The following is a 23,551-nucleotide window of genomic DNA, read 5'->3' as shown; positions in this document are numbered from 1 at the left end:
GGACTGGACGGAGACTCACCCCTAGTCCACGCAACTTTTTGTCTCCTTTGACAAGAACAGATTGGGAGTTGCAGTGTCCAAACAGACCCTATCCAACTGGCTAGCAGACTGCATTTCATTCAGCTACACACAAGCAGGACTGCAACTTGAAGGCCAAGTCAAGGCTCATGCTATATGAGCAATGTCAGCTTTGGTGGCTCACTTGCGTGTGGTACCCGGGCACGAGATCTGTAGGGTGGCGACCTGGAGTTCCCTCCACACCTTCGCCTCTCATTATTGTTTGGATAAAGATGGGCGACGAGACAGTAATTTCGGTCAGTCGGTCCTCCGTAATCTTTTTTAGCCATAAAACCCAACTTTCCCTGCCTCGGGCCCTTTGTTCGGTTAAGGCTGTCGCCCAGTATAATAGCAGCACTGGTTGTTGTGCACGTTGGCACCTGTTAAGTGCTGGCCATCTTATGTTTGGGAGCAACCTGCAGCTAGGTATTCACCCATGTGTGACGACTACCATCCTGCTTGTCCTAGGAGAAAGCAAAGTTGCTTACCTGTAACAGGTGTTCTCCTAGGACAGCAGGATGTTCGTTCTCATGAAACCTGCCCTTCACCCAGCAGAGTTGGGTTTCTTTAGGTTGTTATTTTATTTTTTGTGAACTCTATATTATAAGACTGAAGAGGGACCCCGCATAGATGCGTAGATGGTGGCGTGCTGGGCATGCTCAGTGTGTCCACTTTGAACAAAGTTTTCCATGTTGGGCTCCATCTGATGATGTCACCCATGTGTGAGGACTACCATCCTGCTGTCCTAGGAGAATACCTGTTACTGGTAAGCAACTCTGCTTTCTTCTGTCTCACTTGTCTCCCAGCTTTTTAATGCCCCTGCTTTCTCTAATCCTTCCCAGGTGTTTGCCTCTTTGTTTCCATCTTTTCCTCCCTGGCCGTCTGTCCCCATAGCCTTTAGAACAAAGACTACTGACCATTTTAGCAGCCACCCTTTCATCTCTCTACTTCCTCCATCCTATTTCCCTCACCCAGCCACCTACCTCTCCAATTTTGCCCTCACCCCTTTCCCATCTTGCCTTCACACCTCCTCTCTTCACCTCCACCGTCACCCACCTCTAACTCCCCTGTCCTCCCATTCCTCTTCCATCTCCCTCTCGTAGTCTTGCCACTTAGTGCTGACTCTCCTCGATCTGCCCGTGGGATATGGCAGTAGTGGCAGGTACCACAGAAATAGCGACAGAGGATGTGCACACTCTGTCTCTGCAGCTCCCCCCCCCCCCCTTTTCCACCTTCCATCCTAGCAGTGGCAGCAGCCTTGAGTATGGCCAGAGTAAGGGGAACAGTGGCCGCCAGCAGCTCTCAGAAGCCTATAGCAAAGTAAAGGAAATGAGGCCAGCGTCAAATACTGCAGAAGAAGGCGACGAAGCAGAAGCTCTTGACCACCCCAACTCCTCCTTTCTCCACGTGCTTCCTGTTCTAGCACAAGGAATGCTCAGTGGGGAGAGGAGGAAGGGGGGGAGGGGGAGGCAGCTGTCTGCCCGTTCCGGCTCTGTTCAATTTACTGCACAACCTGCTTTTCTGGGATGAAGGGCCTGGCCTCTTGCAAGGAGACCCAGCAGTGAATCTGGGAGGCGGGAGGAAGGGAAGACAATCTGATAGATTTGGGATGACTGATATTGTACAGTTAAGTGACTTATTCAAGATGGCACAATGTATTGTGTCGTGAGCAATCAAGCGATAGTCAAAGCTTTGTGTCAGCCCAGTGCACCCCGTCATGGAAGTTCAAACATGCAACAAAAAAAAGATCTAAGATTTGTTTCTTACCTCTTGTCCCTCACTCGGTATTTCATCTCTGCTACTGAATGCCACATTTCGTTCAGTAATATCACTATGAGCAGGGGCTGGGGAAAGAAGATTTTCCAACCAATGCGAATCCAAATCCATGATCCCTGTGGGCTTCTCCTCTAGATTGTTTCTTATTGGGTCAAAGTCACTAACATCAAATGCACTGTGAGGTTCTTTTGCCCCGTGGCTGATCTGTGCCTCCCTTTCGCTCCATGTAGCTTCTGAAGAACTCATTGTGCCTTCCCCAGGTTTGAGTTCCCTCACATCAGGAACTGCTATTGATGTTCCTGCTCCAACTTCTGATGCACGCAGGCACGAATCATCTTCCCAGGATGGAACGGCACGATCAGAACGAATGACTTCATTAAACATCACACAAGCTTCTGCCGCAGGTTCTGACTGTAAGATAGGGTGAATAGATTCCAGGACTCCATGGGCATTCACACTATCTAAAGCTATCTCCCAAAGGAAGGGATCCAGAAGGCAGCTTTCTAATTTCTCCTGTAACTCAGCTGCCTTAGAACGGATCTTACTTGATTCCTTTGCCTCAAACAGGTTTACACCTAACCCTTGAATTTGGATTGTAGGACTTTCATCAAGGGACTCCTTGTGAACTGTTAATGTCTCTACTTCTGTTGTAGAAAGCATCTTCTCATGGTCTGCTGTTTCCGTGCAAGGAGACTTCCTACTGATGATTGTGTCTTTAGCTTCTTTCATAGAATCTTCAGAGGCCAGGATCCCAATACTGTCCGCTGTTAATTGCCTCAAGGTTTCTCCTGCCAATTCTACAGTTGGCACCAAGTTCCAATTAGTAGGGGGACTATGAGAGATTCCTATAGGTTTCTCTTCGAGACTATCTTGCTTAGTTATCTTCCCAGTTGACCCTTGCATAGGCCTCAACAGTTCATGGTCACTTCCAGTGAATTCTTCATTCCTGATGGCCCTGCGCATATCAGATTCTGAAGTGTACGATTTATCCTCAAGGCGATCAGGGGCAATGGGCATTTCCTCAATGGGGGAGGTTGTTGGGCTCTGCTTTCTCCTTGTCCATTCCATACTCCGAGATGGGGAACTCCACTCGAAAGACTCGGACAAGCTCCAGTCAGACCCTGCCAGGGTCTGCTCTGAAACATCCTGTATATCCCCTGTATTTCTTTCAGTCCCCTTTCCTGCTGCCGATGGGTTTACAGGATGGACCATGCCTTCAGAGAACCGTCTGCTGTCCAGCTGTGGATGGAAGTTTCCGTCTTTTCTCGGAGGAGCCATTTGTTCTGTTTTCAAAGTCTTTACTCGTTCCACGAGGGAGTCATCATCTTCCCTTGAGTCTGCAAATTTCATGACCTCAGTTGACGGATCAACTTTTTTCAGAAGTGCATTTGTGGCAGACACAGTTCCCTGTTCAGAACTACGCTCGCTGATGTCCACTGCTGCTGCCTCGTGTGTAACAGGGGCCCCGTGAACAAGCAATGGAGAGATAAAACTCTTGTTAGAATTAACTTTAGAAGGCCGTGGAGGTGCCACGGGGGTAGATACAATTTCCTTTTCCAAATCCATTCTGCTGGTGTCTACAGGTATGGAAGACTCCATTGTTGTTGCTGTAAGAGGAACACCTCTGACAAGCAGCCCAGGAATAAAATCTGGTTCTGAATAGGTTTTGCTTGGCCTTGGAGACACTGCCGGGATGGACATGGTTTCCCTTTCCGAACAAGATTTGTTGTCAGAGATTGAGGATTCCACTGAGGCTGCTGGAAAAAGAACACCCTCTTTAGGCAGATCAGGGACAACATTTTTCTCCAAATCAGATTGACTGGGGACTTTGGCAAGAGAGGAGATTGCATGGTCTGAGGGAACATCATTTTCCAGAAATCCCTGGTTTTGCCCTGGAGCCTGGCCAGAAGTCTCTGATGAAGCTCCATTGGAGGATGCAGAAGGAGCTTTTGGTATGTGTCTGGTGAGTAGTGATGGCCTGATTTTGTTGATCTCGACTGGAGACTCAGAAGTGTTGGTGATCAGGTCGGTGGAATCCTAGAACACAAGAACATATTCTCAGTTTTATTCTCTATTCCATCTGAATAATTCCTAATATTCTGTTTGCTTTTTCTGACTACTGCTGCCACACACTGAGCTGAGAATCTGTGAACAATAATGTGGAACCCAGCATTGTGTACCTATAGTTGGAATTATTTTTCCCTATGTGCATCACTTTGCACTTGTCCACATTAAATTTCATCTGCTGTTTAGATACCCAGGTCCCAATCTTTATAGATCTTTCTGTAATTCCTCACAGTTTGCTCATGTTTTAACTACTTTGATTAAACTTTGTGTTATCTGCAAATTTCATCACCTCATTCTTTACTCTGTTTTCCAGATCATTAATGCATACATAACAGTGGTCCCAGTACAGATCCTTGGGGCACTTCACTACGGTTACGTAGCCATAAGTGGGCCTGGGTGGGCCATGGCCCACCATATCAGCACTGCCCGGTAGCCATAGAAGAAACCCTGCAGGAGGGCTGCCACAGACCCCATCCCATGGCATCCCCAGAAGAAAAAGAATCCCTTGGTGGCCCAAGAAGGGGGCTGGCAGTAGCTGAAGAAGAGGCCCAGAAGAATGAGGGCCTGTGTGTATGTGTGTGATTGTGAGAGCCAGAGAGAATGTAAGCGAGAGTCTGTTAGGGAGTGTGTATGTGTGTGAGGGAGCCTTTGAAAGAGAGCATGTGAGAGTGAGAGAAAGAGCCTGTGAGAATGAAAGCATTTGTGTGGATGAGGGAGCATGTGAGCGAGAGAGCCTGTATGTGAGACGAGTCTGTGAGAGTGGGAGCATGTTATGTGTGTGAGGATCTGTGTGCAGTGTGCACCTCCTGCCAGTAGGGGCCCTCAGTGGGCCATATTACCTGCTGCTCAGTCCCCCATGTTGTATGACTTGGAGGTCCTGCTGGGCCATATTTCCTGCACTACCACAATATACTAGCAGCCTTCACCGAAGTACCCTGCCTTATCTTGGTCTCCTTCACTCTGCTTTGTGATCATCTTAATCCTAATTCTTGCCTTAGCTCTGTACTTGGCAATATTATTGTGGCCTTTTATGTTTTGCTTAGTCTTAGCTTTGTATCTCTGGTGTTTGTTCTTAGTCTTTGTTTGTTCCTGTATCCTGATTGGTCCCAGCATCATGGTCTTCTGTTTCTCTTGTTTGGTCTTGTTTGGTTCCTGTCATGTAGTGCTCGTCCCTGTTCTGTCTTGTTTAGTGGGCACCCTTTGTTTTGTCCTAGCTTTAGTTCTGCCCTGTCTTAGATGGTGCCTTTCAGTCCTGTGGGCATTTTGAAGGGGAGGTAGCTGGCCAGGCAGAAGATTCCTGGTGCCAGGCCAGACTTGTTTTTTGTTTGTAACCCAGCTGTTCTGGGTTCAGCCTGCTCCTGTCCTGGGAGTTACCCATAGTGGGAGAGAGAGACTGTCAGAGAGCATTTGAGAGTAAGGGCATATGTGTGTGTGAGGGAGGAAGGGAAGAAAACAAGAGAAGAAAGAGAAAAGAGACCCTGAATAAGGAATTAGAAAAAGACCAACAAGGGAAAAGTGGAAAAAAAGAGACTGTGTGACCAAGTGATTAGAAAAATAAGATTAGACAAAAATAACATTAAAAAAAATTGAATTTGCATTTTTAGCAATTGGAATATACATAAGAACATGCCATACTGGGTCAGACCAAGGGTCCATCAAGCCCAGCATCCTGTTTCCAACAGTGGCCAATCCAGGCCATAAGAACCTGGCAAGTACCCAAAAACTAAGTCTATTTCATGTTATCGTTGCTAGTAATAGCGGTGGTTATTATTTAAGTCAACTTAATTAATATCAGGTAATGGACTTCTTCTCCAAGAACTTATCTAATCCTTTTTTAAACACAGCTACACTAACTGCACTAACCACATCCTCTGACAACAAATTCCAGAGTTTAATTGTGCGTTGAGTGAAAAAGAACTTTCTCCGATTAGTTTTAAATGTGCCACATGCTAACTTCATGGAGTGCCTCCTAGTCTTTCTACTATCCGAAAGAGTAAATAAGCGATTCACATCTACCCGTTCTAGACCTCTCATGATTTTAAACACCTCTATACATTTCTAATATTTTTGTATTTTGCTCTTTCTTCAGTATTCCTTTGTTCAGTTTGGTTTCTCGGGCTTTCCATTTTAGTTTTGTACACACGTTTCTGTTTCTAATTTGTACGCCTTTATTCTGTATAAGTAAGGGTCTGTCTGTGTTTGTTTGTGTAACTGAGGTGCAGTATTTCTGCTAGCGTTTAGTTTCTCTGTAGGGATTTAGTGCAGTTCGGCGTGTTCTGTTTCCCCAGTAGGTGCTAGGGCCTGGTACAATATTTACATTGCTGCCTTTTCATAGATAATATTGCTGCTGTTTGAATCTTGAGAGTTAGTGCATTTATGGTATTGTATGGCAAGATTCTAGATGTGTTTTTGTTTTTTTGTAGGGGGTTTGTGTTTCTTCACAAAGTATTTGGCAGTGGGAGAGGTTTATTTTCTGTTACTGAGGAGACACCAGAATTTGAATTTTCTTTTCATTTTGGGTTGTAATATGAACTGTCCTAGTTCTGCTCTGCACCTGTTGCAAATCTTAAGTTCATATGATTATTGCTATTTTATTAAATTATGATCTCTGCCTTTCTGGAAATAGGATTCATAAAAGAATACATTGATATTTGTTTTATTACATGATTGGATTTGATGTTTCTGCTAAGTGTTCTTTGCTTTTTACATTATATTCTTGTGTATTTATAAATGCAATAAATATAAAATGAATTAATACAGATTAATAAGGCATTTTTTAATGTAAGTGCTTGAAATAATAGAGTTAAAATATTTTAAAGTGTCACTCGTGATGCATGATGGCTATTGCAGATTTGTCTTATTTATTTTTCTGTTTACTTAGATTTTTATATTCGGCCTTTCAGCCACTTCAGAGCCTACTTAGAAATTGTCAGGTGCACTCTAAGGGATTATTGCTAAGAGTACATACAACCAGTAGGGCTCAGACCCGTATGCTTACTGCCCACCCAACAAATCAGTTCTGGCTATGCCACTGCTTCACTATCCACCTCTCTCCATTGAGAAAACTGACCATTTCAGTCCATCCACACCATATTTGCCCCCTCTTTTTATCTCTCACATAAATAGGGATCTTCATTTTCAGTTTTCATTTTATTTTTTTCTGGGAATTTCAATGTTATTGCAAAAAAATATATCAGTGGAAAAATTAACTGTTATAACACAGAGGAAAAGCATTATTGGGAAAAGTCATTTTCCAATTTTTTTTTTTTTTGTTATAGCATTGAAATTCCCAGGAAAACAAAAATAAAAATTGAGAATGAAGGTCCCTACACTTAAACTATACCCATCTCAGTTACTCGTTCTGAAGTCCTTAAACATTCACTCTGCTCTTCACTCCATGCTGTGCACCCTCCTCAGTTCCTCTCTCGGACTTCCTTACACATTCAATCTGCTCTTCTCTCTATGCATGCACCCTCCTCAGTTACTCTTTCGGACTTCCTTACACATTCTGCTCTTCTCTCTATGCATGCACCCTCCTCAGTTACTCTCTGAAGTCCTTACACACGTGCTCTTCTCGCTATGCATGCACCCTCCTTGGTTACTCTCTTTGAAATCCTTACACACTCTCTCTGTTCTCTCTATGCATGCACCCTCCTTGGTTACTCTCTCTGAAATCCTTGCACACTCACTCTGTTCTCTCCATGCTGTGCACCCTCCTCAGTTACTCTCTCGGAAGTCCTTACACATTCTGCTCTTCTCGCTATGCATGCACCCTCCTTGGTTACTCTCTCTGAAATCCTTGCACACTCACTCTGTTCTCTCTATGCATGCACCCTCCTCAGTTCCTCTCTCGGAGGTCCTTAACACACTCACTCTGCTCTTCTCTCTATGCGTGCACCCTCCTGGTTGCAACAGTCACTGGCATTTTCCCATATCATATTCTGAGCTTTGCTGGTATTTCATGGATTTCCATCTATTTTGTTAGTTTCCAGTAAATTCAACAGATCCCCATTTGGTATGTATGTATGCAGTCTCCATGTTCCCTTTTCATCCAAAAAGTCACTCCTTTTTTTGCAGGTCTCATATCTATACTATTCCAAATCTCGCCCTCGGTACAGGTCCTGCACCAGGCTTCACAGCTGGTCTGGTTTTCAAGAGATCTCCAAGAATATGCATGACATATATTTGCAAATATTGCATACCCAGTGTAAGCAAACCTATGACATTCATTTTCATTGGAAATATCTTGAAAACCAGGCTAGCTGAGGGGTCACCAGGATAGGGCTGGGAAGCATTGCCCTGTGCTCCCTCTCACTAGGGTTGCCAATAATTCCATGTCATAAGTGATAGTTTAATCCAGTCATTGTTTTACCCCACTGTATTGATGGACTTGTAGTTATGATTTCCTTAAAAAAATAAAAATAAAAAAAAATGATAGCAGTACATCTGTATGAATACAATAGAGTAAAATCAAGACTGGCTCAGTCTGTCCCTTGTGACATGGAATTACTGGCATCACTGCCCCTAAATATTATAACTTGGACATTTACTGAAAAACGGTGTGGTGCAGCTCTCTATTCTAGAACATATGGAAAGGCACGTCTCCATTCTGATAACTATTCTGCTGTGTTATCCACTGTAGCACAGGTAGTAGGGAGAAGCAGCTATGAGCACCTTATACTTTGTGCATTTAATACTCCCGGGGGAATTATGTGTTACTGCAAAGCACAGAATTCCCCTCCTGTGCAGAATATGGAGCTGGCTCCAGCCTGCTGTGAGTGGAGCCCATCCCGCTTGTGGCGAAGATGCTGCAGGCCCTGGCGGCTGCAGGCAGATCCCATCCCACTCATGGCAAAGATGGTGCAAATCCCAGTGGCTGCGAGCAGAGCCCATCCTGCTCATGGCAAAGATGGTGTAGGTCCTGGTGAGAGTGAGTCTGTGCATAGAGGTGTGTGTAAGACTACAAGCCTGTGTGTAGGGGTGTGTGTGTGTGTGTGTGTGTGTGTAAGAGAGAGAGAGAGCATGTGTGAGGGTGCATGGATGTGTGCCAGACAGAGTCAGCCTATTCAAGGAAATTGTGTGTGTATATGCGTGAGAGAATGGGATCTGGTGTGTGTGAAAAAAGGAATTGTGTGTATGTGAAGGAATGAGGGTGCTTGTTTGTGAAAGTGGGAGCCTCTGTGTGTGTGTGTGAGAAAGAAAGCCTGTGTGAAGGGATGTATGTGTGCGTGTGTGAGAGAGAGAGAGAGGGAGCCTGTGTATAGGGGTGTGTGTGTGCGAGAGAGAGGTAGATAGGTGGCCTATGTGAGGGAGTATGTGTGAGAGAGTAAGGGAGCCTGTATGAGTGTGGGTGCAAGAGAGAGAGGGAGCCTGTATGAGGAGATGTGTGTGAGAGTGAGAGGGAGCTTGTATTTATTTATTTTGCATTTTTATATACCGACATTCTTGTATCAGATACATATGAGGAAATGTGTATGTGCAAGGGAGAGGGAGCCTGTATGAGGGAATTTGTGAGTGAGAGGGAGCATGTATGAGGGAATGTGTATGTGCGAGAGAGAGAGGGAGCCTGTATGAGTCTGTGTGTGTGTGCACGAGAGAGAAGGAGTCTGTGTGTGTGTGATAGAGAGGGACAGAGGGAGCCTGTGTGAGGGGCAGTACTGAGAAAGGGGTCAAGCTCTGGGAGTGGAGATGGAGCCTAGAGACGGAGGGAAGAGATAGTGGAGGAGTTGGGGCCTGAGAGGGCAAAGTGAGACTGGCCACAGGAGCAGGGAGAGAGGGTGGAAGAGACAGTCTTACAGTGTACATCTAGGGATAAAACTCTGCATCTTTAAGTAAGAACTTTTTTTCTGTATTACGTTTTAAATGAATTACTTAAAGACTGTCATGTATATTGTTTTATTTTGACCAATATAAAGTGTACAGAATTTTACATTTTTTTGTGCAGAATTTCCCCAGGAATAAATTTACCAGGTCTTGGTGGATAGATGCCAACTGTTTGAGCCAAAAGTCGAGCACTCCATCAGGACCAGGACGCTTCCAGTTTGGGGCTTTTCCAGCCCTTTTGTAATTTTAATCTTTTTACACTGTTGAATTGTTGGAGTGATTCTTGTTTGACTTGCTGGTGGATTTGAAATCTGGGACATGACAAAGGCAAAAGGGCTGGTTCTCCATACGAGCAGACCATAGGAACCAGCTTTTGAAAATGATTGAAGGTGCTAAACGCAGCATTCATTACCCATCCCTGGACACAAGGGAAGGAGTCTGCTCAATACTGGGGGTGCTCGAGAACCCACTGCCCCCACAAAGCTGCAGTCTATGGAATAGTCAGACAAGTAGCATGCAGAAGAAAGGCACAAAAGATATGGTCTATGAACAGCATTATTAATAACGTTGATACAGTTTGAGAGGACACCTAATTCTTCGTACTGTCTTATGAGATCATGATACCTTGATAAAAATACAAGGAAGTTAAGGTGAGAAATGCCTGTTGGATAACTCGTGCACAGATGCGTCTCAGTACTCAGTATAGCGAGGCATGAAGAACTTTTAATCAGCTGGAGGAGCACATGCCTACGCCTTTTTTTGTTATTTTTTAACCGTACTTATTGCTCCCAATTTCTCCCTATTAGCAAGCCTCACATCCAGTCTCCCTCCCTCGATGCTGATCCCATACTCCTTCCTGCTTTCACTCAGACATTTCTCCCCCCCAACTCTGTTCTTTTATATCCACTCCCAGTCGGTCCCATATGTCCTATTTCCAAGTACTCTGAGGCTGAGAGACACACAGAACGAGAAAGAGAGCGAAGTGGACACGCAGAAAATGAAGCCGCATGGGACTCCTGGTCTGGAGAAGACGTGAAACCGGGAAAGGGAATCCTAGGGAAAGAGAAGAAAGCGAGCCACGAAAGACAGTGCTTCATGACAAGTCAGGTGCAGGAGACTGATCACAGCGAAACCGTGGCAGAGGCCTACAAATTAAAATAAATACACAGAGATCCATTTCAGAAAGCGACACAAAGAGAAATGGCATTCCTTCTTCTTGGTACACTGTACATATGTTTGTGTACGGAGCCTGGGTGTGCACAGACCTGACTGCTTGTATGCACTGTGTGTGTGTGTGTGTGTGTGTGTGTGTGTACGGTGACAATGGAAAGGGCACTCTGATTCATGGCTGAACCAGTTAATGCTTATCTCTACAGCCACACACACAGGGTCAATGGCAACTGAAAGTTAATCTTTAATTTCTTTGCGCTGTCTCCTACACCTCCCTGCCATATTTGTCCATTCCCTCCTTCCTCCTTTTCACAAAATTGTTCCAAAAGTAAACAGAGGGAGAGGAGGCCCCTGGCGTGAAGAGTTCCTCTTGCTTGTCCTCAGCACAGCTTTTACTTTTCTAACAATACTTGACTGAAGTTCAGCTCTGGGTAAAACTCGGCTCTTAAAGCAGTCGTATTAGCAAGGTCCTTCAGCGTATCGACTTCATGTTCCTTTATTCAATTTTTCTTCTATTTCAGCCAAAAGGTCATCCAAAGTGGTGCACAGCATAACATTCTTTATTTTCTCGGGCTTTGTATTAGTTCTACTTTCTTTTTGACTTATTTCATGGAATTTCACACTTTTTTTTTTATTCCACAGTTTTACCCATTTTTCACTCTTTCCTCCCTCCACCTCCCCTCCCCCAGGGCCAGTAATGCTGCCGGCGCAGTATCCACAATCCCTGCCAGTGCAAGAAGCATGAACCTGGTTCTCCCATGCAGCAGAGCCAAAGCAGATTCTGCATATGGAGATCCCACAGAACGTAACACGGAAGCAGAATGGCTGCCCGGCCTACAAAAGAGCATGGAAAAGGCGAAACTCAACATTATGGAACAGCCTTAACTATCAACAAAGGAGCTGGACAATCAGGTTTAAAAAAAAAAGCTCCAAACTGGACGAAGTCTGGCACGGATGGGGTGCCCAACTTTCGGTTCAAACAGTTAACAACTGTCCACCAAGACTTGGTAAATTTAAAGAAACAATTGATCAGGCAGCCAGAACACACTTCATGATGGTTAATAACAGGAAGAACACGGCTCCTGCCAAAGGGAGACTCAAGAAACATCCCCCCAATTACCAACAAATAACACGCCTAACTACACGTTGTTCACTGCAATAGACTGATTATTTCAAATACTTATTACCTACACCCTCCAAAGTTCGGGTCAGGTTCCAGTCGAGTGCATACGTAATTTAGGTCAACATTAAAAACAATCTTATACATTTTCACAATAGACAAAGTTGCTGCAGATGCTGGAAGATAGTTTTTTCCTAATAGTTAACAAGCTGGACGCTAAGGGCCAGAGGTGTGTCTTTAACCTGTTTTTGAAAGCCTTTGAGTCTCTTATTGATCTAATGGCCAAGGGAAGAGGTCTGGCGATGCAGATAGAATATATGATTACATAGACGCTAATAACACAATGGCAAGAGAACTGAAGAGTAATAAAAGAGGAGCAGCTGGATCCAAAGATGATCCACTTGATGCAATAAAGAATAGTGCTCGACCATGAAAAAGCTTTCGAGAGCACTCTTGGATAATAAATTGCCTTGAAATGCACAGAGTGAATCCTGAATTGATAGAGTATATCAGGTTTACCATGATAATTCAGCAGACTGTACGCCATCTGAACTATAAAAATGGACCATTCCCAACATCAGGAACCAGCAAGGAATGGTTCGGGGAGATTTCCTGTTATCACTCCTGTTTCTGTCTGGCACTGAATCCACTCTTTGGGCTATGAATTTAGCCTTAATCCTAGAGACATACACTAATGATCCACAATTAACACTGCACTTATTATTTGTAGATGACGTGAACCTTTACAGCTCTTGTGATCCTCACTTAGTGAATTAGCTCAGCAAGAAGCTTCTTGGATGATGACATGTGGGCCTGGAAAAATGTGCTAAGATGATCTTCCTTAAAGAAAAATTAAGCAAACCTGAGAATATCTCTCTGACTGAAGATTATAAAATAAAAGAATTTGAGCAAGAAGGAATATATAAATATCTAGGGGTAGAAGAATGGACAGCAATCCCGTTACTGAAAGAAAAGTTCAGTAAAGAATACTGACATTTAAAAGCACTTTAACAGCATGGAATATGCTACTTGTATGAACCTTTGTTTTCAGTTTTTATTTTATTTTTCCTGGGAATTTCTATGTAATAATAAAGTCAATGGAAAAATGACTTTGCTATAACAAACGGGAGAAAAATCAGTGGAAAAGTTGGATGTTAGAATAAGAAAACTACTCCAAGCCCACCAACTAATCAATAAGAATTAATGTATGCCGAAATTTTATATTTCAAGAGCTGAAGAGGGTATGGGACATATAGAAACAGATTATACATATAGAGCTGCTATTATAGGCCTCCAGGCTTATTCATTAGCATTAACAGATCCAAATACTCAGAAAGTGCCAAAAATCGGTCTCCATCTTTAAGCCTGAACAATTGTTCCAATGAATAGAAAAACTGAATGAGAATCTAACAGCACACTTGATGAAAGAGCAAATAACATTTGCAAAACAAGAAAAAACTCTTAATAAGAGTCAGACCAGCAAAGAAAGAGTATCAGTTTGCTAAGGCAGAAATATAATGGGAAATGAAGAGTTACTTCTGAAACCACAAGTATATCAAAATCTGACACAAGACTGCTTTAAGGAGATGTGAACTTAAAGATTAGCGATTAATAATTGCAGCACATGACAAGATGATTAACAGCCAGTACAGAAAAAAACTGTAATGCAGACAAATGTGGATTCTGGAAACGGTTGCACATCTTCTTGCTGGGTGTGATGTGCTGATGTCAGAAGGCCTGCGTACAGAAAGGCATAATAAAGTCGCATGATTTATCCACTGGAAACTGTAAATAGTGTAACCTCGCTGTACTAGAAAAGCACTGGGATCCTGACAGACCTTGGAGAATGAAGACATTTTGATCACCTGGGACCTCCCCATTCCAACAATGCAGAGGAGAATGAACCAACCATGACACGTGGGTGACAACATCCAACAACACTGAACAGACCAACCTCTCTAGATCAGTAAAGTTTTACTACTGAGCAAGAGTGGGAGTTTCCTTCTTGTAACACTATACTGCTCTCTGCCTTAGACACTCTTGCCCCTCCTGTAAGGTACAACAAATCCAAGCCTTGGCTCAACCCTAGAATCTGCTTCCTGTGTTCCTGTGTCTGCTCTGCAGAACATCTCTGGCTAAAGTCCCATGCCCATGCCGACTTCATACATTTCAGATTCACGCTGACCTCCTTCCAGTCTGCTATTGCACTTGCCAAGCAAGACTACTGCATTCATCTGACAAACTCTTTTGCATCCAGAGAGTCCTTTTCTTTTCCACCTAGGCCGGCAGTTGTCAATCCCGAGCAATTTGGGACCTAATGGTAGATTTTGGCCGCTCCCAGAAGGATTATAATGCAAAGATTGATCTTCTATCTACTAAAGGTGATACCATGGGGAAAAATTATGCCGTACAACTAGACGAAATTAAATCCAAAATTTCAGCTTCTGAGGCTGCTGTTGTGAACATTCAACAGCTGTCAAAGACAGGAATAAGTCGTGTTGGAGACTGGAATACCTTGAGAATTACACCAGGCACCTGAATCTTCGTTTCTTGAATTTTCCAAAGCGGGGGACAATCCCCTACTCTACCTTGAGAAATTATTTCTTTTGAGTTCTTGAGCCTGACAAAGTTCCTTCAATAATATAAAATGTTTTTCCTTCCAGTTACTACTAAAGTGAAGCCTTCTCGGGTGCCATTAGTTCAACAGCCTGATGTTTTCGAAAATGTGACCGATTTCTGGAAGACTAATGCAGAGGTTATTGAATGTTCCACTCTTCTTGTCTCCTTTATATCGGAGCAGGAATTAAGTGAGGTCATGAAAAGATATTTTAGAAATCTCGCTTCTCTTCTTTCTGGTCAGAGGATCCACATTTCCCAGATTTTCCGTGTTCTACGCAAGAGATGCGGAAAGACTTCTTAGCTCTTAGGTCTCAAGCTGTCTTATTTTCATCAAATAAAGCAAGAATACATCTTACTTACAGAAAAAAGAAGATATTTGATTGTATAATCAATAAGAGAAAGCAAAATTCAAGTAAAACTATTTTTACATCCTAATCTCCCTACAGGATAACAATAGGTAAAGGAAGGGGGTGAAAAATAAAATAAGAAAAAGGAAATAAACTTTCTAGAACCTGGCTTCAGGTGAATTCAGCAGCACTATTTAACTATAGCATCAAAACTGCAGACCGTCTAAGTAGCAGGAGTTGAAGACAAACCACTCCTGGAATTAATAAAGGACTTAAGTTGCTCCAGAAGGAAAAACACAAAACAATCATTACTCAACCTAATTACACATTTACAATGGGAATCTTAAGACAAATGTACATCCTAAAGATAAATATAAAGTTTTTTTGCGTGTCAGTGTCCCAGGCCACAGAGGTCCAGGCCCTCTTGGTTGTTGTCCGAATCCAATTCCCCTTTTCCTGCTGCCGTCGAAATGGGGAGCAATGTTGCACTTGCATTAAAAGCATCCGGGCTTAGTGGTTAAGGGGGGGTAATCTCCATTCCTTCTGCTAAAGGTAGTAAGTGCTGCACCAGCAAATTACCCCCTGCACGCTTTTCTTCATTTCCACCTTCTAGCCTTTAGAGATCCACAGTGTTTATACCATGTCCCTGGCAAGTACCCACACACTAAGCAGATCCCATGCTACTGATGCCAGTAATAGCAGGGGATATCACCTAAGTCAACTTGATTAATAGCAGTTAATGGACTTCTCCTCCAATAAATTATCAAAACCCAGCTACACTAACCACATCCTCTGGCAGCAAATTCCAGAGTTTAATTGTGCGTTGAGTGAAAAAGAATTTTCTCCGATTAGTCTTAAATGTGCTACTTGCTAACTTCATGGAGTGCCCTCTAGTCCTTCTATTATTCGAAAGATTACATTCTAGACCTCTCATGATTTTAAACACCTCTATCATATCCCCCCTCAGTTGTCTCTTCTACAAGCTAAACAGCCCTAACCTCTTCAGCCTTTCCTCATAGGGGAACTGTTCCATCCCCTTTATCATTTTGGTTGCCCTTCTCTGTACCTTCTCCATTGCAACTATATCTTTTTTGAGATGCGGCGACCAGAACTGTCCACAGTACTCAAGGTGCAGTCTCAGCATGGAGCGATATGGAGACATTACATTTTCGGTTTTATCACTATTCCCTTCCTAATAATTCCTAACATTCTGTTTGCTTTTTTGACTGCTGCAGCACACTGAGCCGACGATTTTAAAGTATTATCCACTATGATGCCTAGATCCTTTTCCTGGGTGGTAGCTCCTACTATGGAACCTAACATCGTGTAACTACAGCAAGGGTTATTTTTCCCTATATGCAACACCTTGCACTTGTCCACATTAAATTTCATCTGCCATTTGGATGCCCAATCTTCCAGTCTCGCAAGGTCCTTCTGAAATTCTTCACAATCCACTTGTGATTTAACTACTCTGAATAATTTTGTATCATCTGCACATTTGATTACCAACGCACTATGTCGGGGTACCAGCATTCAATGCTGCCTCTGTACTGACAGTTCTTACACTGCTGCAGCTGCATCATCAGAAGTCAACCCTAGCTATGTCATCCAAGCAGGTCTCCCCACTCTTCCTGGACTGCCTGGGGCACCAGTTGACAGGTGATTGGCCTGTGTCAAAGGATAAGGTAGGGGAGGTACAATGAGATTCCCCCTTCCCCCCACAACCACAAGACCTGTGAACTGTATGCCTCTGTGAGGCGAGACCCCTGAATTTGCCTTCCCTCACTTCCTCCTCTCATGCAACCATATGCCCCTTCACTCCAGAGCTAAGACCCTCTCTATATTCTCACCACATGTGTAACTGCACACCTCCTACATACCCGCCTGCACTCTCTCCTTATACAGGTGACACCCTCACAGGAGTTACCTCATAAGTCACACACTTCTACAGACTTTCATGGCATCACCCTTCTTAAATCTCTCTTGGCCACATCAATTACCTCAATAGACCTTATTAGCATCTTAAATGACATAATAATTATTGCACATGACAACATCTAATCCATGTATAACACTCTCCTCCAGTAACCCCGCCCATTCTGTAATGCAGCTGTATGGTTTTCACTCTCACCAGGCAGAAAACCTCCCCCATCATCTCCACATCCCATCCTCTAAGAGAATGACTTGGCTCTCAAAGAATATCCCCCCCCCCCCCCACACACACACACACACAAGCACACACACAAACATACACATGTGTGCCTGCATTTCCTACCACCTGCTATTCTGTAACATCCAGTAATGCATGTTTCTCAGGGCCGAATGCCTCCCTCCGTGTGCCATTCCTGTCCCAGAATCCCCCGCCGCTCTGCTCTTCCTCGGGTCCCCACCTGCTCATGATGTTATAGGTTTCTATCATGTCCCCTATCACCACTTTCTTGCAAGCTGAAAAGCCCTAACCTGTGTAGCCTCTCATCACGGGAGAGGTGCTCCATCCCCTTTATCATTTTTCTCACCCTCCTCTGCACCTCAAGTGCTGCTTCCCTGAGATGGGGCAGTCAGAACGGCCCACAATCACCGCAGGTTCTGACCAGTGTAAATCACAGAGAAGACATTGGAGTGCTTTCATCCATGGGCCACTCCAGCATTCAATCAAGCACGCTTTGAGGAACCCCCAAAATATCGGCAAGGTAGGGCACCCAATAAATTCAGGAAAAAGAAACAATAATCCCTGAACCACTTATGTAAGTTTATGCTCTGGTTGCCTGTCCTCTGTTGTTGTTTTTTTTATGTTATGCAATGCATTATGTTACATGTATTGTTTTAATTTGGATTATGCAAGTTTTAATTTGTGTAAATCGCCATGATGTTCTTGGAGTGGTGGTTGAAAAATAATTGTAAATCAGTCAATAAATAAAATAAAAGGCCTGAGCAAACAGTTACACTGGATCAATGTAATTTAGGGACAATTTTCAACCACATGCCCCTCCCCTCCCAAAATGCAAAATACTTGTGGCCTTGTACTTAAGTTTCAAAAGGGAAGCTGTGGCCGGATCCACAGACTTTGCACCTTTTCCTCCCCCGAGGGTAGATTTATGCTGGAAAACAGGAGGTGTAGATTTGAAAACCCAATCCATGCATCTTGTTTTACAAGTCTGCCCTAAAGAGAGGGCAAGTCAGTATTCATAAGGGTAAATGCCTTTGCACACTGTCCTCTTAAGAAATGCAGGTGGCAGGGAGAAAGGGGGAAGGAAAGTAGAGGAAGGCAGGGAGCCATTACTTCTACTATAGTGCTACCTGACATACGTAGTGCTGCTTGCTACCAGCTGTCCTAAATTAGCCAAACCTGGCCTCAGCATGACTCTAGTACCTGACAAATTAAGATTCTCTCTCCAGGCGGCTCATCTCTTCCAGCATGGGTCAGACGCGAGAAACTCACCGCTCAGGGGCTGGTAAACCCACCACATTCTCTCTCGCACAGTGATCTCCATAATACTGCAATGGTAGTCAAGCTCTCAGCTGGGCAGAATTTAAGACGTCAAGGATGTAGGGAAAGAGGAAGACAGAGGCAGAGGGAGGGCGAGAGAAAATGATGGCAAATATTCCACAAGAACCTATTCCTAGGCAAAGAATGGGGGAAAAGTTATTTTTGAACAAGGCCCAGACAGAGGAACAGACCAAAACTAAATACGAATAACTTCTTGTGACAGAGAAACAAGTCAACGGATTTCAGTCACATATCACTTGGGTGTGACCTCGAGTGCTGCCAAACTGAGGTGAAGTCGCTACAGAGCATCGCAGTGCTAAAAGCACCTGACTGTGGTACCTCAATTATTTGGGGTGGAGGGGTCATGATGTTATGATGGGTGCTGAAGAGTTGAAGTTTTATATATATATATATATATATATATATATATATATATGTTATTTTCTCTTTTGAATTATAATAAACATTACATTGACTATGACACGGGCTTCACCCTCTCACCCTCACCCTTCACCCTCTGTGTCACCTTGAGCAGGTCACTTGCCCTGGGCTGAAACTTTCACCGCAAGCTGTCTGGGGCAGGGACAGTTTGTATACAGTGGCGTGCATGCTCACACGCTAGGCAAATGGACTACTTAAGAACTTGAATGTAAGCTAGGGAGGCTGCACCAGGCAACCATAATAATAATTAGGGTTTATACAGTGCCTTTCTTGTAAATCCGGATTATCATGCACTTTAGAATTTGTATTACAGAAAGAGAGGACGAGAATATCTGGCAGCACATTGCAGGCACTTGGACTGTCTAACACATGGTGAATGAAGAGTGTAATTCTAGTTACAGAGGCACAAGGGACACCGTGCCCAGGGCTAGGAAGTCAGTGGCTGAGGCATGGGGAGATAAAGGGACTTGGCAAAGGTGATTTAGAATTTAGGAATAGAAATAGAAAGGGGCTAATTTTCCAAAAAATACTCAGCACTTCTTTCAGGCTCCATCTGAAAATGTCTCTAGATTTGTGCGCCAAAACGTAGACCTGTAACTCATTTGCCTAGATATAGGAACCTGAGGGCCATAATTGCCAACAGACGCTAACACGTATTATCATGTCGGTAAAATATGCCCCTAATTAGATAACGTCCCACCCTAACTCCACCCCTGTACTGAAATTGGGAGCCTAAACGTACGTATTCAGTCCTGGTCAGTTTTCACAGAGGCCAATTTAGGCTCCTAAATCTTGAAGCTAGGGACCTAAATCCTATGAAATTGATTTGCTTAGGGTCATTTAGAACTGAGGCACAGGAGATAAAGTGACTTGTCAAGGGTCTCATGTCCCAGTATTGCTTCCAGTTGCTAATGCTCGGTGCGCTAAGCCCTTGACGTCTCCAGCTGCCTGCGTATCAAAAAGCTTTTCTTTTTTTTGTATTAATGCAGACCTTTCCATATAAATATCTTGACTTTGCTTGCACATGACAAGACATGCTTGGCGTTCTTTACGCGAACCGAGACAGAGAAAGGAGAAATTGTCAGGGCTGGCGCGACCATTAGGTGGGACTAAGTGGTTCCCTGGGGCGGCATCAGTGAGCGGGGCGCCACCGGGGTACACGAGGGCACCATTTTCAAAATGTGAAAGAAGGGGAGAGGCAGAGAGAGGGAGGGAGGGAAAGAGAGAGAACGAACTGTAAGAAGGTGACCATAACGCTACCACTCAGAGAGCACATTCACCTCTAGGGGTGGGGGGCGTATGATATTGGGCTGCCTAAGGCACTGCAGACTCTTACACTGGCCCTGGAAATTGCTCTTGTGTGGATCATTTCTCAGGGATTGGATGGACAAACTGCAATGTTCTAAAACAATTTCGGTAACAAGGCTAAAACTTTGCGGATGGCACAAAATTATGCAGAGTAGTTAAACCTCAAGCGGAGTGCGATGAAATGCAAGAGAACCTTGCAAGACTGGAAGACTGGGCTTCCAAATGGCAGATGAAATTTAATGTGGACAAGTGCAAGGTGATGCACATAGGGAAAAGTAACCCAGGCTATAGTTACACAATGTTAGGTTCTATCTTAGGTGCTACCACCCAAGAAAAAGATCTAGGCATCATAGTGGATAATACTTTAAAATCGTCGGCTCCATGTGCTGCGGCAGTCAAAAAAGCAAACAAAATGTTAGGAATTATTAGGAAGGGAATGGCTAATAGAACGGAAAACTTCATAATGCCTCTGTATCGCTCCATGGTGAGACCGCACCTTGAATACTGTGTACAATTCTGGTCGCCGCATCTCAAAAAAGATATAGTTACACTGGAGAAAGTGCAAAGAAGGGCGACCAAAAAGGGCATGGAACGGCTCCCTATGAGGAAAGGCTAAAGAAGTTAGGGCTGTTCAGCTAGGAGAAGAGACGACTGAGGGGAGATATGACAGAAGTCTACAAAATCACGAAAGGACTTGAACAGGTTAATGTAAATCAGTTATTTACTCTTTCAGATAATAGAAGGACCAGGAGGCACTCCATGAAGTTAGCAAGTATCTCATTTAAAACAATTCAAAGAAAATTATTTTTCATTCAGTGCATAGTTAACCTCTGGAATTCATTGCCAGAGGATATGGTTACAGCAGTTATTGTAACTGGGTTTAAAAAAGGTTTGGATAACTTCCTAGAGGAGAAATCCATAAACTGCTATTAATTAATAAGCAGTAGTAGCTTGAGATTTATTCAATGTTTGGGTACTTGCCAGGTACTTGTGACACGGATTGGCCACTGTTGGAAACAGGATACTGGGCTTGATTAACCCTTGGTCTGACCCAGTATGGCAAGTCAAATGTTCATTTCAACATGTTTCTGAATCAGAGGTAGGGAAAGAAACTGGGGGAAACAGAGGGAGTCTAAAAGATAAATCAACATCTGTATGTGGAGAGAGACAAAGGTAAACTGGACACATGGAGAGGTGAAAGAGACAAGCAAACAAAAGACAATGATCCATGCATAGAAAATGAGAGTGACAGACAGACAGAGCAGGCAGTTACAACCACAGATTCCAGTGATCTCAGTACAGATGTTTCCAGATGATGAGTTCAGTATCTTACTCACCCTGGGAGGAGACAGCTGACCTTGGATTTGGTTTCTGTCCCAGCTGGAGTCAGGCAGGAAGCAGCTGATCAGACAGAAAAAAAAAAAGAAAGCACTGAATATGCAGATTTTTTTTCTCTTTTAGGAAAAGTCCCCACCCTGACTCTAGAGAGACTGATCTTTTCAGACGTCAAGGGGTTAACCCCTTCCTATGCTCCTTTCTTATGTGGAGGAGAATGTCCAAGGAAGGGTGTTTTTCTCAGGCCTTCCAGAATACACAGGATTAAAAACAGCAGGAGACACACACTCATGACACACAGGCATTATTTCTACACTCAACATAAGGCCACATACAATCGACCCAGAAGGATATGTAATTCATAAACCACACAAATCACACATGCTGAACACATAGGTACATAATTTCACACCCAACATATGGGCACAATTCTCACACACATGGGCACAACATATGGGCACAATTCTCACACACATGGGCACAACATATGGGCACAATTCTCACACACATGGGCACAACATATGGGCACAATTCTCACACACATGGGCACAACATATGGGCACAATTCTCACACACATGGGCACAACATATGGGCACAATTCTCACACACATGGGCACAACATATGGGCACAATTCTCACACACATGGGCACAACATATGGGCACAATTCTCACACACATGGGCATGCTATTCACACATACACAATGTCCTGAGATAATTTTACGTGCGCCGTCGGCTCTCTAGCTGCACTGCCAAGTAGTGTGGAGAGAACACCCGCTAACTCCCAACACGACAAGGCATAACCCCCCCCCCCCCCCCACAGGCACGTTTGCCCATGCTAGAGAGTTCCCTCTTGCTGTCTCTTTAGACAACTCACCTCTCCTGGGAGACCTTGGCAGGGGCTGGAAAGTTCAAAGATGGAGGAACTGTTTGGCGTGACTGCAGAAGAAGCTCCGATGCACTCCTTAAGCCAGGTCTCTGATCACCGGGCCTATCCTCCTCAGCCACTGCTGCCCGACCTTCCACGGAATCTGCCTGAAGATGTCCGCCAACTCCTTGGGACGCCTCCAACGTGGAAGGAGAGGAAGGATCCTTCCCTGCTTTGCTTTCTGACTCTTTGGTTGCTTTCTCCTCAGTTTCTCCCACTGCCTCGGAGCCGCTCTGCTGTCTGCGAAACGAGGAGTAGGCTTTTGAGCCGAACCTGCAGCCCCCGTCGAAGCTGAGAGACTGCCTCTGTGCCCACGTCCTGTCAGGTCCCTGAGCTGCTGCCGTCTTCCCCTCCTCCAGCCGAGCGAGGATCTCTTCTACGGTTGTGCCAGGAAAGCGCCCGGGCTTCACTGCCACAGGAACGGGCTTCACCCTGAAGGAGCCTGGCTTCCGCTCCTCGAGGGGCCTCCCCGCCGTCGCTGCACCTGCCGCGCGCACGGCCGTCCCTTCCGCGGCGTCCGTCAGCTCTGCCGGCGGCAGCCCCGTCTTTCTCGCTGCCAAATCCGCATCGGCAACCGGAGAGACGGCGGCAGGGAGGTCCTCCTGGTCCACTTTCCTTCTGCCGGCGTCATGCATGCTCCAGGGCACAAAAGATTTGGGCGGCTCCGAGAAAGTCATTGAGCTGGAATAAGACCAGGACCCTCTGGCGCCAGGGTCTGGGGCCTCCTCAGGGGTGGCGTTGCCAGCATCGCCTTCATTAGGCGCGGTCTCCGATTTCTGACGCTTGAAGGAGAAGGACGGGCGTTTGTAGCCGAGCCCGGCGGTGGTGCTGCTCCCGTAGGGCTTCGGCCCCGTGAGGATGTTAATTTTCTCTGCCAAAGGAACATCCGCCAGTGGTGACTTGGGGCTGTACAGTCCTGGAGAAGAGGCGCACCCCAGCACGTCTGGCAGGGGAGAGGTCACCGGTTTCTCCGAGAACGCGGGTTTTGGCAAAATCCTTGGCTTGGGCTTCACAAGTGGCTTCGGTGGCGTTTGCCCTGCGACACAAACACAGTAATGATGAGAAGAATTAGC

At 44.6% G+C, this 23,551-nt stretch overlaps 1 protein-coding gene across 1 annotated transcript in view; it reads right to left on the bottom strand.

Annotated features, from left to right (window-relative positions):
- The window catches only part of LOC115074660 (182 kDa tankyrase-1-binding protein-like), a 75,635-nt gene that overhangs the window by 47,230 nt on the left and 4,854 nt on the right, over nucleotides 1–23,551 (bottom strand). The window contains exons 3-5 of the mRNA XM_029574321.1: nucleotides 22,428–23,514; nucleotides 21,553–21,616; nucleotides 1,825–3,870 (exon numbers count right to left, since the gene is read on the bottom strand). Of these exons, the coding sequence (XP_029430181.1) occupies nucleotides 1,825–3,870; nucleotides 21,553–21,616; nucleotides 22,428–23,514 (3,197 nt within the window). The remainder of the gene's footprint in view (nucleotides 1–1,824; nucleotides 3,871–21,552; nucleotides 21,617–22,427; nucleotides 23,515–23,551) is intronic.

Source organism: Rhinatrema bivittatum, chromosome 13, assembly GCF_901001135.1.
Source record: "Rhinatrema bivittatum chromosome 13, aRhiBiv1.1, whole genome shotgun sequence".
NCBI classification, from domain to species: Eukaryota; Metazoa; Chordata; class Amphibia; order Gymnophiona; family Rhinatrematidae; genus Rhinatrema; species Rhinatrema bivittatum.
The sequence above is the reverse complement of the archived record's forward strand: the minus strand, read 5'-3'. Positions and strand labels throughout refer to the sequence as shown.